This window comes from Salmo salar, chromosome ssa21, assembly GCF_905237065.1.
Source record: "Salmo salar chromosome ssa21, Ssal_v3.1, whole genome shotgun sequence".
In the NCBI taxonomy this organism is placed as follows: domain Eukaryota; kingdom Metazoa; phylum Chordata; class Actinopteri; order Salmoniformes; family Salmonidae; genus Salmo; species Salmo salar.
Genome location: NC_059462.1, coordinates 19,701,832 through 19,717,481, shown reverse-complemented (window position 1 = coordinate 19,717,481; position 15,650 = coordinate 19,701,832). Strand labels below are relative to the sequence as shown.

General features: G+C 40.5%; 2 protein-coding genes across 2 annotated transcripts; both read right to left on the bottom strand.

Annotated features, from left to right (window-relative positions):
• Nucleotides 1-149: 149 nt before the first annotated feature.
• On the bottom strand, nt 150-1,948 carry tmsb4x (thymosin beta 4 X-linked). The gene is given in 3 exon segments (NM_001140734.2): nt 150-666; nt 804-916; nt 1,895-1,948. Coding segments are annotated over 2 exon segments (132 nt in total). The 5' UTR covers nt 904-916; nt 1,895-1,948; the 3' UTR covers nt 150-634.
• On the bottom strand, nt 150-9,019 carry LOC106581917 (toll-like receptor 8). The gene is made up of 4 exons (XM_045704520.1): nt 8,817-9,019; nt 1,895-6,170; nt 804-916; nt 150-666 (listed from the first exon to the last, which is right to left on the bottom strand). The coding sequence occupies exons 1-2, from the start codon at nt 8,817-8,819 to the stop codon at nt 3,066-3,068; spliced, it is 3,108 nt and encodes a 1,035-aa protein (XP_045560476.1). The 5' UTR covers nt 8,820-9,019; the 3' UTR covers nt 150-666; nt 804-916; nt 1,895-3,065.
• Between the last annotated feature and the right edge of the window lie 6,631 nt (nt 9,020-15,650).

Below are 15,650 nucleotides of genomic sequence, written 5' to 3'. Positions count from 1 at the left end.
GCCAATTTATTTGGTATAGACACCCTTGCCTAATGTGCGGAGTTATACTTTACATCAGATGCACAAAATACATTAAGAGGCAATGTGATCACTGAAACTAGTTTAAACATATTCAAGACCTATGAAAATAACCTACTGTCACCCAAAAGAAAGAGTTATATCTTTATTTGCATATCAAAACAAACTTCTGCATTCCAATAATTGAATTTATACAAAACAATTTGAACAAGAAAAACAAAACACTGCTTTATTTGAAAGCATTTCAGGTTGCCAGAAGCTGAATTACACATCAGAAGTGTGGGTCCCCGGGTTGGGCAGACCAATCACACCCTTGCTCTTCCCTTCACAACCACAAGTGGCTGGAAGCAGGGACAACAGCAGGGACAGGTGACAGTGCTGGAAGTGAGTAGAGACACGCAACACATCCTCCTAGTCAAAAGAGTGCCAGTCAGTAGTTGTTTTCAGACTTGATGTAAAAAAATCAAAAAATACTAAAAAAAAAAAGTTCTAGGGAGGGGCTGTACAGTCATTGCTTTTGTCCAATCACAATGCAACTTAGGTTTTGGGTTACACAGCTAAGAGGTGAAAAAGGCAATGCTTGTGGAATGTACAGTGCATAGCAGAGGCTTGGACTTCATGCTGTTGCTTGCTTCTCCTGTTCGATGGCTGCAATGAAGGGAAAATTTGTTTTAGTGTCCATTTGTACGCTGAAGTGTTTAAATGGTCAATTTGTTAGTAAGGTAAACACCAATTTCACAAGTGATGTGTGCTATTAAGTAAAATAAACCTAGAACCAATCTTACTTTCTTTGGTGGGCAAGGGGTTTTTCTCTTGCGTCTCGGTCTTCTTCAACTTGGTCTTGTCGAAGTTAGAGACTTCAGCGAGATCTGGCTTGTCAGACATGTTTGCAGAGGATCTGGTAAGAGATGAAACTATTTGTTTTCAATGTGAATGAGAAGGCAGTAAGATCATTTAGTCCAGATATTAGATACATTTGCAAATATGACACCAGGCCTTTATAAAACCTTTGCATTGCTTCCCTCAAATAACTCTTAAATTGCCCATTTAATCTAAACAACCCCTTCTAAAGGCAGACAGTTTCTCATTGATCTACAGCACATGGGTGATGAAATGTCAGGGCAAGCATCCGACAATTACAACAAATCCATTATTGCTTTTATATAAAAGCAAGGCACATTTCATTAGGGCGTTTACTCCACGAGCACGTGTTCTCATTATCAGCGCTATGACTAGAGAAAGTAACTGACAATCTGATGCAAGCCGTCTGCAGGCAGGCGGAAGAACCACCGCCCTGCTTCGCAGAATCTCAAAAGACAGTAGTGGCGTCGACCTTTCAGACAAACATTTGGAACTTTGCTTTGTCATATTGGCATTGTCACACACCCAAAAACCCATGATAATATTTTATGCAACATTAACCAAGTCTACAGTCCATCCACGCTACAAATCGACATAAGCCTAAATTCCAACTACAGTTAATTTAACTAGGCAAGTCAGATATGATTTTTTATTTTATTTACAATGACGGCCTCGGCCTTCCCCGGCCAAACCCGGAGGACGCTGGGCCAATTGTGCGCCGCCCTATTGGACTCCCAGTCACCGCTGAGTGTGAGTCGGAGTCGGTTCAGCATCTTGCCTGAGACTGGGTTAACCATTTAAAATGTATACAAGATACAATTACATGCCATTGAATAGGGCTTTCAACATATACATTTTAAGTGAGCATCCCCTAATGTATTAGGTTTTAGACCTTATTGCTGCGATTCGACCATTTCTAGCCTAGCTTAACCAACATATTGTTGTGCTGTAAAGTCACTTAGAAAAACCGGCTATGCAGAGTTTATGACAATAGATAATGTGTTTGTGCACTCACCGGAGTTGTACTGGCTACTGGTGTGTCTCAATCCTGATCGCGCAGAGAACGAGTGAAGGCAAGTAAATCAAGCAAGGTCTATTATAGTCCGCAATATGCAAATGTTGAACATGACGTCACGTTCCTTCACTCTTGAGCTTATCTAGGTTGGAATAATATATATATATATATATATATATATATTACATCAATATTTACAAGCAAGAGAGCATAAATAATAGTTATAGTTTTATTTGTTTAACGTATTGGACCTTGAATTTTATCTGATTTGATATTAGAGCATTGCGCTGCCAACACAAAACAGTCCACTGTCACCGCATAAGTAACTCTTCCTGATTGTCTCAATGATGACCTCCTGTGGATTTACATAGTATTACATCAGGTGGTAACACTGGCTTTATTGGTTTGCACTAGAAACATAGGCCTACTTGTTTGGAGGCTATGCAACTGTAATATACTACAGATCCCTCTGTCATTGATTACATTTAGATAATGCATTTTCAATTATCATAAGGGACCTTGATGCTGTGACTCTGTAGTTCAATGTATAGTACACATTTACAAGAGATTCCCTAAACAATGTTTTGATTAATATAATAAAATAGTGTGTTGTAACAATACCGGTTCAATTTAATCACTGTAGCCTATAGTTTTCTAACTAAAAAGAAATAAAGAAAGAAGTGCCACTGACAGGCTAGCACCATGGCTTCAGATTCACATCCTCATCTGAGCCTAAAGAAACAGGAACTTAAGACTAGTTCACTTCCTGTTATCATATAAAGACGGATGCCCATAGACTGACTGCACCAAGTCATCCTTTTTAAAATCAGATATCTACTTACAAATGGCATGCAGTTTGAATGCATTGACAAAAACAAATAGGAATAGAACTATCTACTACCCATAGACAGCATAACATTGAAAAACTGAACCACAACCATAATGCACAGTTACTGGTGGCCATAGTGTTAGAACAATGAATAGCACATTGATATACATATTGTTGATTTGAGATGTACAGTATCATCCACATTATTCAGTGCAGAGTTAGAAAAACTGATATAGTCAGAGTCAGAGCTTGTAAAAGGTATCGCAGTTTGTGTTTGTAACTGCTCAGTCTATTTGTGTGAGAAAGATACTTTCCTCTTGAGTCTCTGGTCTGGACTGTGCTCTACTTGCTGGTGAAGTACCTGGAGTAGATCTTGTTGTACATCACCTGGTTGTCTAACCTGACAGCGTTCCTTAGGTGCTGCCAGAACCAGGTCTCAGCGGCTGCAGTCTGGGGCCACTCTAGAACACTTCTCCCACACAGACGCCGCCGCAGAAGGAGGAAGTGAGAGTGCTGCAGCACGGGTTCCAGGAGAACCAACACAATCACATCTATGTTCTCATCCAGCAACCTCTGGTGGGCCAGGTACACAGCCATCCGGAAGTTCCCAGTCCTGATGTAAGCCTTGGTCAGCACAAAGACAGTCTTGCGGCTCTGTCGAATGCTCTGGAAGAGATTGTCTATCAGGGGGACCCCGGGGGCCCAGTCTCGTTCCTCCAGACAGAGAGGCAGGTGTCTCTCCCCCCTCTCTTCCAGCTGCACCCGCAGTTGGTTCAGTACCCAGTCTGACACCAATGGGTCTCTGGTGTCGTAGGTAACAAAGGCATCATAGAGATTGTCAGTTGTTGTTGACCTCAACGAATGGTAGCCCTTCAGCTTTGCCCTCAGATAGTATAGAATATAGGAGGCATCCCAATAAAACACATGCGCTGCCATAGTAATGACCACAGTGAACATGATCAAGGAAGTGGAGAGGGAGTAAATCAGGAAGGCTATGTCATCGTTGATGCATTCTGCAATGTGAAACAGTATAATTGGTTGGCCTCTCATTTCAGCTGGCATGTTGCAGGTCACCTCACTGGCCAGTCTGGGGATCTTCACGTTTTTGTTCTCCTCTATCCACTGGATGAACTCTAGTAAATCACAGGTACACTGGAATGGATTACCTTGCAAGGACAAGGTTTTCATGTAATTTTCAGGGCCCGAGAGGAAGGTGGTCTCGTTGATGTTAGTCAGTTGGTTGTAGCTGAGGTCAAGTATCTGAAGGCTTTGAGCACCCCAAAGAAATTCACGAGAAAGTTGAAAAATCTGATTGTGGCTTAAGTCAAGAATCTGAAGTGTATCTGTGAAGTTTGAGAGATTTGCTGACACATGAAATAAAGAATTGTAGCTTAGATCCAGGAGACTCAGTTGTTGAAATCCTGCCAGTTTATCCCAATCAAAATGGCCGAGTGAATTATGACTAATACATAGTTTTTGAAGGGTATATGGTATGTTTTCATAGACTTTTGATGGGATCTTCTCAATACTGTTAAATGAAATATCCAGATAGGTCAAATTCGTCAGCATTTTAAAAAGGCTATTGTATGAGTCATCCCCCTCTTTCCATAATGTGGCCAACAAATTGTGTTGAAATTGAAGCTCTTTTAAAGATGTGCTTGTCATCTGCTTAGTGGTTAATGTAAAAATGTTATTGTGTGACATATTCAATACTTTCAAAGTCGGTAGATTTTTCAAAAAATGTAAATTATGTGTCACACCAGACACTTCAAAATAGTGGCTGTTGTAGCTTAGGTCTAGTATTTCGAGTTTCTTTAATTCCTTGAAGGCGTTGTCATAGGCCAGGTCAATCTTGTTAAAGGACAGGTCGAGATATTTTAGGTCTGGTAATGAGGTGAACTCTGTCCCGTTCAATGCTGCTGAAAATCCATTTCTTGATAAGTTTAGACATGCAATGTCACCATAGCCCTCAAATTGCTTTGGAGAAATGAAAAATAGATTATTTGAACTAAGGACCAGCACTCGACCAGAGATAAAGCATTCTGGCTTCACAAGGTTGTGATTTATTCCGTAAGAAAAGTCCCTTGAATTGGAATAATATCCAGTCAGTGGTGACGTGTACAACACCGACTTTAAGTTGCTGCCTGTGCCACAACCTGGGGACTCATTTACTGAAATTGGATAAAGCCTGTTTTCCGCAAGATATATGACTTTGAGACTTGAGTTTGAGAATTTGTTGAATATGTGGGAATCAGATCGAACAATAAAGTTAGTTCCGATGTTCAACACTGAAAGATGTTTGAGTTCATAAAGCGGTCTGAGTGTTTCTAAATGAATTTCCCTGAAAACAAAACCCATTATATGTAATGTTGTAAGAGACACCAATTGTGAAAAGTTTTTTGAAAGCTGTAGGGTTTCAGGGTAGGCAAGCAAATCATAATTAAATGACAAATCAATCTTTTCTAGCTTTGGTAGATAGCTAAAAAAGGTTCCATTGGTGATAGTATTTGTTAAGTAATTATAAGACAGGAACAGATGTGTAAGATTGTTCAAGCTCTCAAACCAGGAGTTATTGATGAAACGAAGTGAGTTGCCTGCTAGGTGCAGTGTCTGTAACTTTGTAAGACCATGAAATGCATGAGGATGAATATCGAGAGAATCATTAGGACAGGGAACACAAGGATATGGAGCATTGGAGCACCGTGGACAGTTTCCCTGTAATTCCAGGATTGTTAGATGGGTCAGTCCAAGGAAATCATCCTCAGCAATTTGCTGTATCTTGTTCGAATCAAGGTGTAATTCTTGTATAGAGTTTGGCAGTCCTTTTGGAACATGAGTTAAATTATTATAGGCCAACATCAAAACCTTCAAGTTAGTCAATACTGAGAAGGTGCCATTTCCAATAGTAAAGTCAGTCTCACAGGGATTCCAGTAATAGCAATTTTTGGATAAGTACAGCTCCTTCACATGTTGTATACCGACAAGGTTGCTCATATTCGAGAAATTGATCTTGTTATTGTCCAGCATGAGTTTATCCAGAATGAGTGGGAGATTTTGAGGAATTTTGACGAGGCCATTGCCATTAAGCCTTAGGTCCTGTAGGTTTGTCAGATTTTTGAAGGCACCTTCAGCTATGTGTGTGTCACCTTCTTTGTTGACACAGTTGAGATTGAGAAGGGTCAGGTTCTCCAGATTAGAAAATGCACCAAGAGATACATTTCTGATGTTGTTTTCTGATAGGTCCAGCACGGTCACATTCCTGGTGATGCCAACAGGTACATTTTTCAGTCGACGCTCCTCACAATTAAAGATGATGTCATTCGTGGTATTGGTAGTATTGACCGTAATGTCACATGGAAACTGCCGTGACATCAAATTACATGAGGTAGGTACCAGGAGGTGACATAGGAACAAGGAAGCCAACTGTAACCAGCAGGTGGTAGCATCCTGTAAGCAAACAGTACAAACGTGTGAGTATGGAAATATAATGATTACTTACTTATTGACTTTAACCATTTGTGTGGAGTAGACCTACACTCACACATTTTATGGCCACTCTATTGCAATAGGGTCATTCTATTGTAAGTCCTTTCTATTGCAACAGATGTATGTGAATGCATTGTAGAAACTACTGGGGGCTAGAAAATTGGCTTGTCCCACTGGTGATGTGTAGTGACGTTTTAGGGATTTAGAGATATCTATCTATTGTTTTTTAATGCTAGACGGTGAACAAAAGTATTTCATATATTGTATAGATCAATAAAACCAAGAAAGCTTTTAAAATACTTTTTTATGATTATGATGCAGAAATGGGTTAAAAAAAACTATTTCAGGTATTTCAATAACTTTTCAATACATTTCAAAAAAACTATTTAGATAACCTCTATTTAAAAAAAAAGTACTTGAATTTTGAAATGTATTTGAAAATACAATTTGGAAAGAATTGGTATGTATATATAATTTATTAAAATACATATCATTAAACGTATTTGAACAAAAGTATTTTCCCAAAAATATTTGAATTATTTGGATACATTTGAAAATAGTTGTGAATGTATTGTACTTAGTAGTTACATTTGAAATAACAAACATATTAATATGTATAAGTCGTATTTAATTTTTTAATCACAATATGCAGCCCATAAATTACATTGGTGTTTTATGAAAGAGGACAAGATGCCATGTTACATTTAAAAAAACATCAGGGTTTCAGAAAGCGAGTTGGACAGTGATCTGGTCTGAAGATATGCCCTCCAATGCTGAAAAGCAACTCCACAGCTGCAGAGGATGCTGGGATAGATATGTAGGTAATCAACAGGAGTTCTGCTCAGTGTTGGGTATGTTTGACTTTGTGTATTCCAGAATTTCAGAGGATCAGTAGTTGGTGGAAGATATGGGGTGATGAGATTTGGAGTACATGCTGCCGTGCTTGGTTGTTCCATGAAACCAAAGAGCGTGTCCAATCGACTTTTCTTCGCTGGAGGTGGTGGCTAACCGTGTGGGACATCTTGTGTAGTGCTGGTGAACTTTGTGGTAAGACTATTGATGTCTGAAGTAAAGGTAGGCTTCTCAGTGGCATTGCACAATGCCAGTTAAAGTGTGTATCTAAGACTAAGGCAATCTGGTATGGTTTCTTCTGCTCATAAACAGTCAGGCGCTTGTCAACTGCTTGTTTCAGGTTTTTGACAAGTTTTCCATTGTGGAGCAATTGGTTAGTCAGTGGTTCTCAATCCTGGTCCTGGGGACCTAAAGAGGTGCACATTTTTGTTTTTGTCTTAGCATTACACAGCTGATTCAAATCATCAAAGCCTTTTGATGAGTTGGTCAGTTGAATCAGCTGTGTAGTGCTAGGGCAAAACAAAAATGTGTACCCCTTTGGGTCCCCAGGAGCAGGTTGAGAACCAGTGGATTAGATGTTTAGTCATTCCTCTGATGCATGGAAGGATGTAGCTGAGTGTGACGATGATCCTTGCACACAATCTGTGGCAACCTTTTAAAGGAGTGGCGCATTGGTCTAAGGCACTGTATCTCAGTGCTAGAGGCACCACTACAGACCCTGGTTCGATCCCGGCCTGTATCACAACTGGCTGTGATAAGGAGTCCAATAGGGCGGCGCACAATTGGCCCAGAGTCATCCAGGTTAAGGGAGGGTTTGGCCGGGGTAGGCCGTCATTGTAAAATAAGAATTTGTTATTAACTTGCCTAGCTAAATAAAGGTAAAAATATCTAACGGGGTTAGAATGTCCACAGCATCAGTGAGGACATACTTCATGTGCATGGAATGCTTGGTGACAGGCAGTGTGCCAAGCTGTTCTTCATCCGCGTTGAAAAATGTGCTAATGATTTTTCAGTTGAGAGTTCCATCTTGTGAGAGTGGCTGGTTGCAGACGATTCTCCCCTTCAAGGAGATATTGTGCAAATGTTCACTTGTGGTAGTGGGAGACAATGTAGGAGGCTTTGGAAATGGCTGCAGATTAAATCTGCAGATTTAAGGCCATATAAACATGTGCATTTTTGCCAAATTAATAATTTGGTGCATCTAAATCCAAAGTGTCAATTGGTGTTAGTCAATTTAAATGAAGGCACATAACATTGTGAGCAAAATCTGATAATCATATCACTTTAATAAATTATTTTAAAATATTGATGACCTTAGATTTGAGCATTTGTGGCCTTCATTTCAGAAAATCCTTATTTACCAAAAAATGCTCATTGCTGTTACCATTGGTTTTACTACTCCTACTGGTGGTACAATGTTATCATAATAGTAGAAATGAAAGTCATTAAGCTACCATATTAGTTGAATTAGAACGGGAAGATGTACCCACCCCAAAAATTCTTTTTCAAAATGCCATGCCCAAATAGCTTTGTGTACTAATTTCAGGATAGCAGTTATGCACCATAATGTTGCCTAGAAGAAGCATTTGTGATGGTAACAATTTAGTACAATAGATGTTAGACTGAATTCTACTTCCCCTATAAATGGTAATTTTGTCACATGATTCATTATACATTTTGCCACTTGAGAAAAGTACATCCTACATAGTCTTGGTAACCATCCTCAATGCTAAAATTGAAATTAATCAAACTTACCATATTATCTACTGTTGATCCCTTGTGAGCTTTGAAAATCGTATCAAATAAGTAGTGCCTGGTTGTTGTCCGTATCAGGCTTCCAGCAAGCAAAAAAAGGAAGTTTAATGAAACAGCAAATGCCTGTCTATTATTAGGATGTTTTTATGCATCACTTTGTTTCCGTATGTAATGACTCAACTCTTCTTTAATCAATCACAAGTGAAGAGCAACCCACATTCCCCCTGCAGCTACAGTGAGTCAAATGTGTTCAGCAAGCTGATTGGTTCCCTCAACCAGGTGTACTCTGGGTGCAGTGGCACATATTATTGGGGTTATTATAAGTTCTCACCTGATTTGCTTCCCTCTTTCTGAAGGCATTTCTTTTTTTTACTGTTTTAGAGTCCCACCTGTTTTGAGCCCCACCTGTATAGCATGTTATTTTGGCATTAATACGTGTCACATATCCATTTAAAATCAATGTAAAAAATAAATAAATAATAATAATAATAATAAAGCTGCATGCAAATATGGTCTCTTTTTTGCTTTCTTGAGTAAGGTAGCTCCAAAATGCATTTGTTTCAGCCTAGCTCAGTGCTTTCTGTGGTGTTGGGGCAGCAAGCATAACATTCGGAGTGTAGGGGTTGGTCAGTGTTCTGTCACTCATGGGGACATTATGTCACCTCAAAATCTATTGGGAGAGCATCAATACAGGACTAGATTGAATCCTACTACCCCGGCTCTGACGCTCGTCGGATGTGGCAGGGCTTGCAAAGGGAAACCCAGCCACGAGCTGCCCAGTGACACGAGCCAATCCAGAAGGACTAAATGCCATTTATGCTCACTTCTAGGCAAGCAACACTGAACCATACATAAGAGCACCAGCTGTTCCGGATGACTGTGTGATCACGCTCTCCATAGCCGATATAAGCAAGATATTTAAACAGGTCAACATTCCCAAGGCCACGGGGCCAGACGGATTACCAGGACGTGTACAACTGGCAAGTGTCTTCACTGACATTTTTAACCTCTCCCTGACCGAGTCTGTAATACCTACATGTTTCAAGCAGACCATTGTAGTCCCTGTGCCCAAGAAAGTGAAGGTAACCTGCCTAAATGACTACCACCCCATTGCACTCACGTCGGTAGCCATGAAGTGCTTTCAAAGGCTGGTCATGGCTCACATCAACACCATCATCCTGGAAACCCTAGACCAATTCCAATTTGCATACCGCCCCAACAGATCCACAGATGACGCAATCTTAATCGCATTCCACACTGCCCTTTCCCACCTGGACAAAAGGAACACCTATGTGAGAATGCTGTTCATTGACTACAGCTAAGCATTCAACAACATAGTGCCCACAAAGCTCATCACTAAGCTAAGGACCCTGGGACTAAACACCTCCCTCTGCAACTGGATCCTGGACTTCCTGACGGGCCACCCCCAGGTGGTAAGGGTGGGCAACAACACATCTTCCACACTGAACCTCAACACGGGGGCTCCTCAGGGCCCTCAGTCCCCTCCTGTACTCCCTGTGTGGCCAAGCACGACTCCAACAACATCATTAAGTTTGCTGACGACACAACGGTGGTAGGCCTAATCACCGATAACGATGAGACAGCCTATAGGGAGGAGGTCAGGGACCTGGCAGTGTGGTGCCCGGACGACAACCTCTCCCTCAACGTGAGCAAGACAAAGGAGATGATCGTGGACTACAGGAAAAGGAGGGCCTAACACACCCCCATTCACATTGAAGAGGTTGTAGTGGAGCGGCTCGAGAGTTTCAAGTTCCTTGGTGTCCACATCACCAACAAACTATCATGGTCCAAACGCACCAAGAATGCCGTGAAGAGGGCACAACAACGCCTTTTCACCCTCAGGAGACAGAAAAGATTTGGCATGGGACCCCAGATCCTCAAAAAGTTGTACAGCTGCACCATCGAGAGCATCCTGACCGGTTGCATCACCGCCTGGTATGGCAACTGCTCGGCATCCGACCATAAGGCACCACAGAGGGTAGTGAGTACAGCCCAGTACATCACTGTGGCCAAGCTTCCTGCCATCCAAGACCTACATACTAGGCGGTTTCAGAGGAAGACCCAAAAAATTGTCAAAGACTCAAGTCACCCACTCTGCTACCGCACGGCAAGCGGTACTGGAGCGCCAAGTCTAGATCCAAAAGGCCCCTTAACACCATCTACCCCAAGCTATAAGACTGCTGAACAATTCATGGCCACCCGGACTATTTGCAATGACACCCCCCCACCCCCCTCTGTTTTTACACTGCTGCTACTTCCTGTTTATTATCTACGTATAGTCACATTACCCCTACCTACAAATGTACAAATTACCTTGACTAACGTGTAACCCCGCACATTGACTCGGTACCGGTACCCTCTGTATATAGCCTCATTATTGTTATTTTATTGTGTAACTTTTTTATTTTTTACTTTAGTTTATTTAGGTCGGACAAAGTTGAATTACTGTTTAATGGATGCTCCGCCTCACTTTTCTCCACAACACCAAAAAAAATACAAATAATTATTTCTTGGCCTCTTTGTTTATAAAGCACTGTCCGCTCTCCCTTGAGGCTTTCCCAAGTTGATGCCCAAGAGACCAAACAGCCTCAGATCACGCGCTCAGATCATATTCGAGCCTCGGATTGGACAGTGAAACACACGCTCGCACCTGCAGGCGACGTGCAGATGTTTAATTTTTCTCTCATGGCGTCATGGCTGAAGCCAGTGCAAATTCCTACCATTTATGTGTCCAGGTTTAACGTGGGACGTCCCTCATTATAAACAAACAGTTGGTTAAATTCATGGTTATTGCGTCATTTTCAGATATATTAGAAGCGATTAATAGACGAAAGAATGTAATTTAACCAATTGACTGGCCAGAGATCAGGGCATTCATCAGCAAAGACGCATTGCAAGCTCAAATCAAATTTTATTGGTCACATACACATGGTTAGCAGATGTTAATGCGAGTGTAGCAAAATGTTTGTGCTTCTAGTTCCGACAGCGCATTAATATCTAACAAGTAATCTAACAATTCCCCTACACTACCTAATACACACAAATCTAAAGGGGTGAATGAGAAATTGTACATATAAATATATGGATGAGCGATGGCCGAGCGGCATAAGCAAGGTGTAATAGATGGTATAAAATACAGTATATACATATGAGTAATGTAAGATATGTAAACATTATTATGACATGAGAGAAATCTGTCCCCTCATGTCTAAGTTTCCTCCTTGTTTATTTATGCTATTATAATTAAGATTAACTGTATCCATACTTTTTCAATAAATGTTACTAAGAAAGGATGAGCAAATGCTGAAGAAAAGCTGCATTCACCCACAATTGAATTAGTACTGCTGCAAACTGCATAAATGTATCAGGCTAAGGTAAGACCCAGATGCAGACCGTGTCGAAGTAACAATGTTTATTACAGCAACAGAGGCAAAGGTACAGGACGGCAGGCAGGCTCAGGGTCAGGTCAGGCAGAGGTCGGAAATCCAGATAGGGGCAAAGGTACAGGACAGCAGGCAGGCTCAGGCAGAGTGGTCAGGCGGGCGGGTTCAGGACAGGCAAGGGTCAAAAACCAGGAAGGCGAGAAAAAGAGAGGCTGGGAACAGACAGGAGCTGACCGGACAAACACTGGTAAGCTTGACAAACAAGACAAACCGAAAACACAGGTATAAGTACACAGGGATAATGGGGAAGATGGGCGACACCTGGAGGGGGGTGGAGACAAGCACAAAGACAGGTGAAACAGATCAGGGTGTGACAAAATGTAAAATAATTCAGTGCACTATAAAATGAAGCTGTACAGTATTAGATTTGATTAACCAAGAAAGCCTACATACTTAAAATGCTGCTTATGCATGATTTAATTAAACCTGCACCACAATAGATAACAGTGATTTAAGGAATATCAATAAAAAATATATATTTTGGGAACTTGACCTTACGCAACAGTTGTATGCTTATTGACAGGTCTCTGTCAGCTGACAAATGGGAAGTGAAGACACTCGCACATCTGTTTTCACTGTCATCACCATATTTCACATCTCACATTCTTAACTCTCCTTTCATATTATAATAAGAACAGAAATGAACCGTGAGAATTCTTATCTACACAAACATCTGATCAATGTTGTCTCACATGATTGTAAGAATAACTTTTATATGATAATACAGTGGCTTGCAAAAGTATTCTCCCCCTTGGCATTTTTCCTAATTTGTTGCCTTACAACCTGGAATTAAAATGTATTTTTTGGGGGTTTGTATCATTTGATTTACACAACATGCCTACCACTTTGAAGATGCTAAATATTTTTTATTGTGAAACAAACAAGAAATAAGACCACATTTTTTTTGAGAATGCATAACTATTCACCCGCCCAAAGTCAATACTTTGTTAGAGCCACCTTTTACAGCAATGACAGCTGCAAGTCTCTTGGGGTATGTCTCTATAAGCCTGGCACATCTAGCCACTGGGATTTTTGCCCATTCTTCAAGGCAAAACTGCTCCAGCTCTTTCAAGTTGGATGGGTTCCACTGGTGTACAGCAATCTTTAAGTCATACCACAGATTCTCAATTGTATTGAGGTCTGGCCTTTGACTAGGCCATTCCAAGACATTTAAATCTTTCCCCTTAAAACCACTAGTGTTGCTTTAGCAGTATTCTTAGGTTCATTGTCCTGCTGGAAGGTGAACCTCCGTCTCAGTCTCAAATCTCTGGAAGACTAAAACCGGTTTCCCTCAAGAATTTTCCTGTATTTAGAGCCATCCATCATTCCTTCAATTCGGACCAGTTTCCCAAGTTTCTGATAGGTTTCTGATATATCTGTACTTCTCCACAAGTTTGTCCCTGACCTGTTTGGAGAGTTCCTTGGTCTTCATGGTGCCACTTACTTGGTGGTGCCCCTTGCTTAGTGGTGTTGCAGACTCTGGGGCCTTTCAGAACAGGTGTATATATACTGAGATCATGTGACAGATCATGTGACACTTACATTGCACACAGGTGGACGTTATTTAATAACCTCTTACAGCTCCTTAAGGATACAGGGCAGTATTGACAATTTCTGAAAAAATATGTGCCCATATTAAACTGCCTCCTACTCAAACTCAGAAGCTAGGATATGCATATTATTAGTATATTTGGATAGAAAACACTCTGAAGTTTCTAAAAACGTTTGAATGGTGTCTGTGAGTATAACAGAACTCATATGGCAAGCAAAAACCTGAGAGAAATCCTACCAGGAAGTGGAAATCTGGATGCATGGGCTCTCTTCAAGTCGTTTCCTATTGAATACACAGTGACATAGTAATAATTGTGCACTTCCTACGGCTTCCACTAGATGTCGACAGTCTTTACAAAGTTGTTTGAAGCGTCTACGATGAACAGAGACCGAATGAGAAGGAGGGAAAGTTGTTGAGGCAGGGGTGACATCACTTCTTGGCGCGCGTTCATGAGGATGGATCTTCCCGTTCCAAAACCTTTTTCAAGACACAGGAACCGTCCGGTTGAAATATTACTGAATCTTCACCTTCTGAAGGCCCTAAAGATTGATGTTTTACAACATTTGACATGTTTGAACGAACGTAAATACAACTTTTTTTACTTTTCGTCGTGACATCGTCCACGCACTTTCTACACTTGGAGTAGCTTACTGGACGCACGAACAACAAGGAGTTATTTGGACATAAATTATGGACTTTATCGAACAAAACAACATTTGTTGTGGACCTGGGATACCTGGAAGTGCCTTCTGATGAAGATCATCAAAGGTAAGGCAATATTTCTAATGCAATGTATGATTTTAGATGACTCCAAGATGGCGGCTATCTGTATAGCCTAGTGTATTTTTCTGAGCTCAGTACTCAGATTATTGCAAAGAGTGCTTTCCTCGTGAAGCTTTTTTGAAATCTTTCATAGCGTTTGCATAAAGGAGATGTTCATCTATAATTCTTTGAATGACAGTTTAATTTTGTATCAATGTTTATGACAAGTATTTTTGTAAATTGTGGCACTGATTCACCGGCAGTATTTGAGGGAAAATATTTTCTGAACGTCACTCCCCGATGTAAAATGCTGTTTTTATATATAAATATGAACTTTATAGAACAAAAAATGCATGTATTGTGTAACATGATGTCCTAGGAGTGTCATCTGATGAAGATCGTCAAAGGTTAGTGCTGCATTTAGCTGTGTTTTGGGTATTTGTGATGCATACTAGTTGCTTGGAAAATGGCTGTGTGGTTGTTTTTGTCGACGTACTCTCCTAACATAATCTAATGTTTTGCTTTCGCTGTAAAGCCTTTTTGAAATCAGACAACGTGGTTCGATTCAGGAGAAGTGTATCTATAAAATGGTGTAAAATAGTCCTATGTTTGAGAAATAGAAATGATTAGATTTGGTTTTAAATATGGCGCTCTGATTTTTTCACTGGCTGTTGATCCTGCTAACGGGATGCGGGCTAATTATGTGACTTCTGAAGGTAATTGGTTGCACCAGATCATATATAGGGACTTCATAGCAAAGGGGGTGAATACATATGCCCGCACCACTTTTCAGTTATTTATTTTTTAGAATTTTTTTAAACAAGTTATTTTTTTCATTTCACTTCACCAATTTGGACAATTTTGTGTATGTTCATTACATGGAATCCAAATAAAAATCTATTTAAATTACAGGTTGTAATGCAACAAAATAGGAAAAACGCCAAGGGGGATGAATACTTTTGCAAGGCACTGAACATTTCATGAATATAAAGTACTTGAGTACGTACATCTATTGTGTTTCTGGTGGATGGAGAGAAACAAAAGATTGATAAAAAA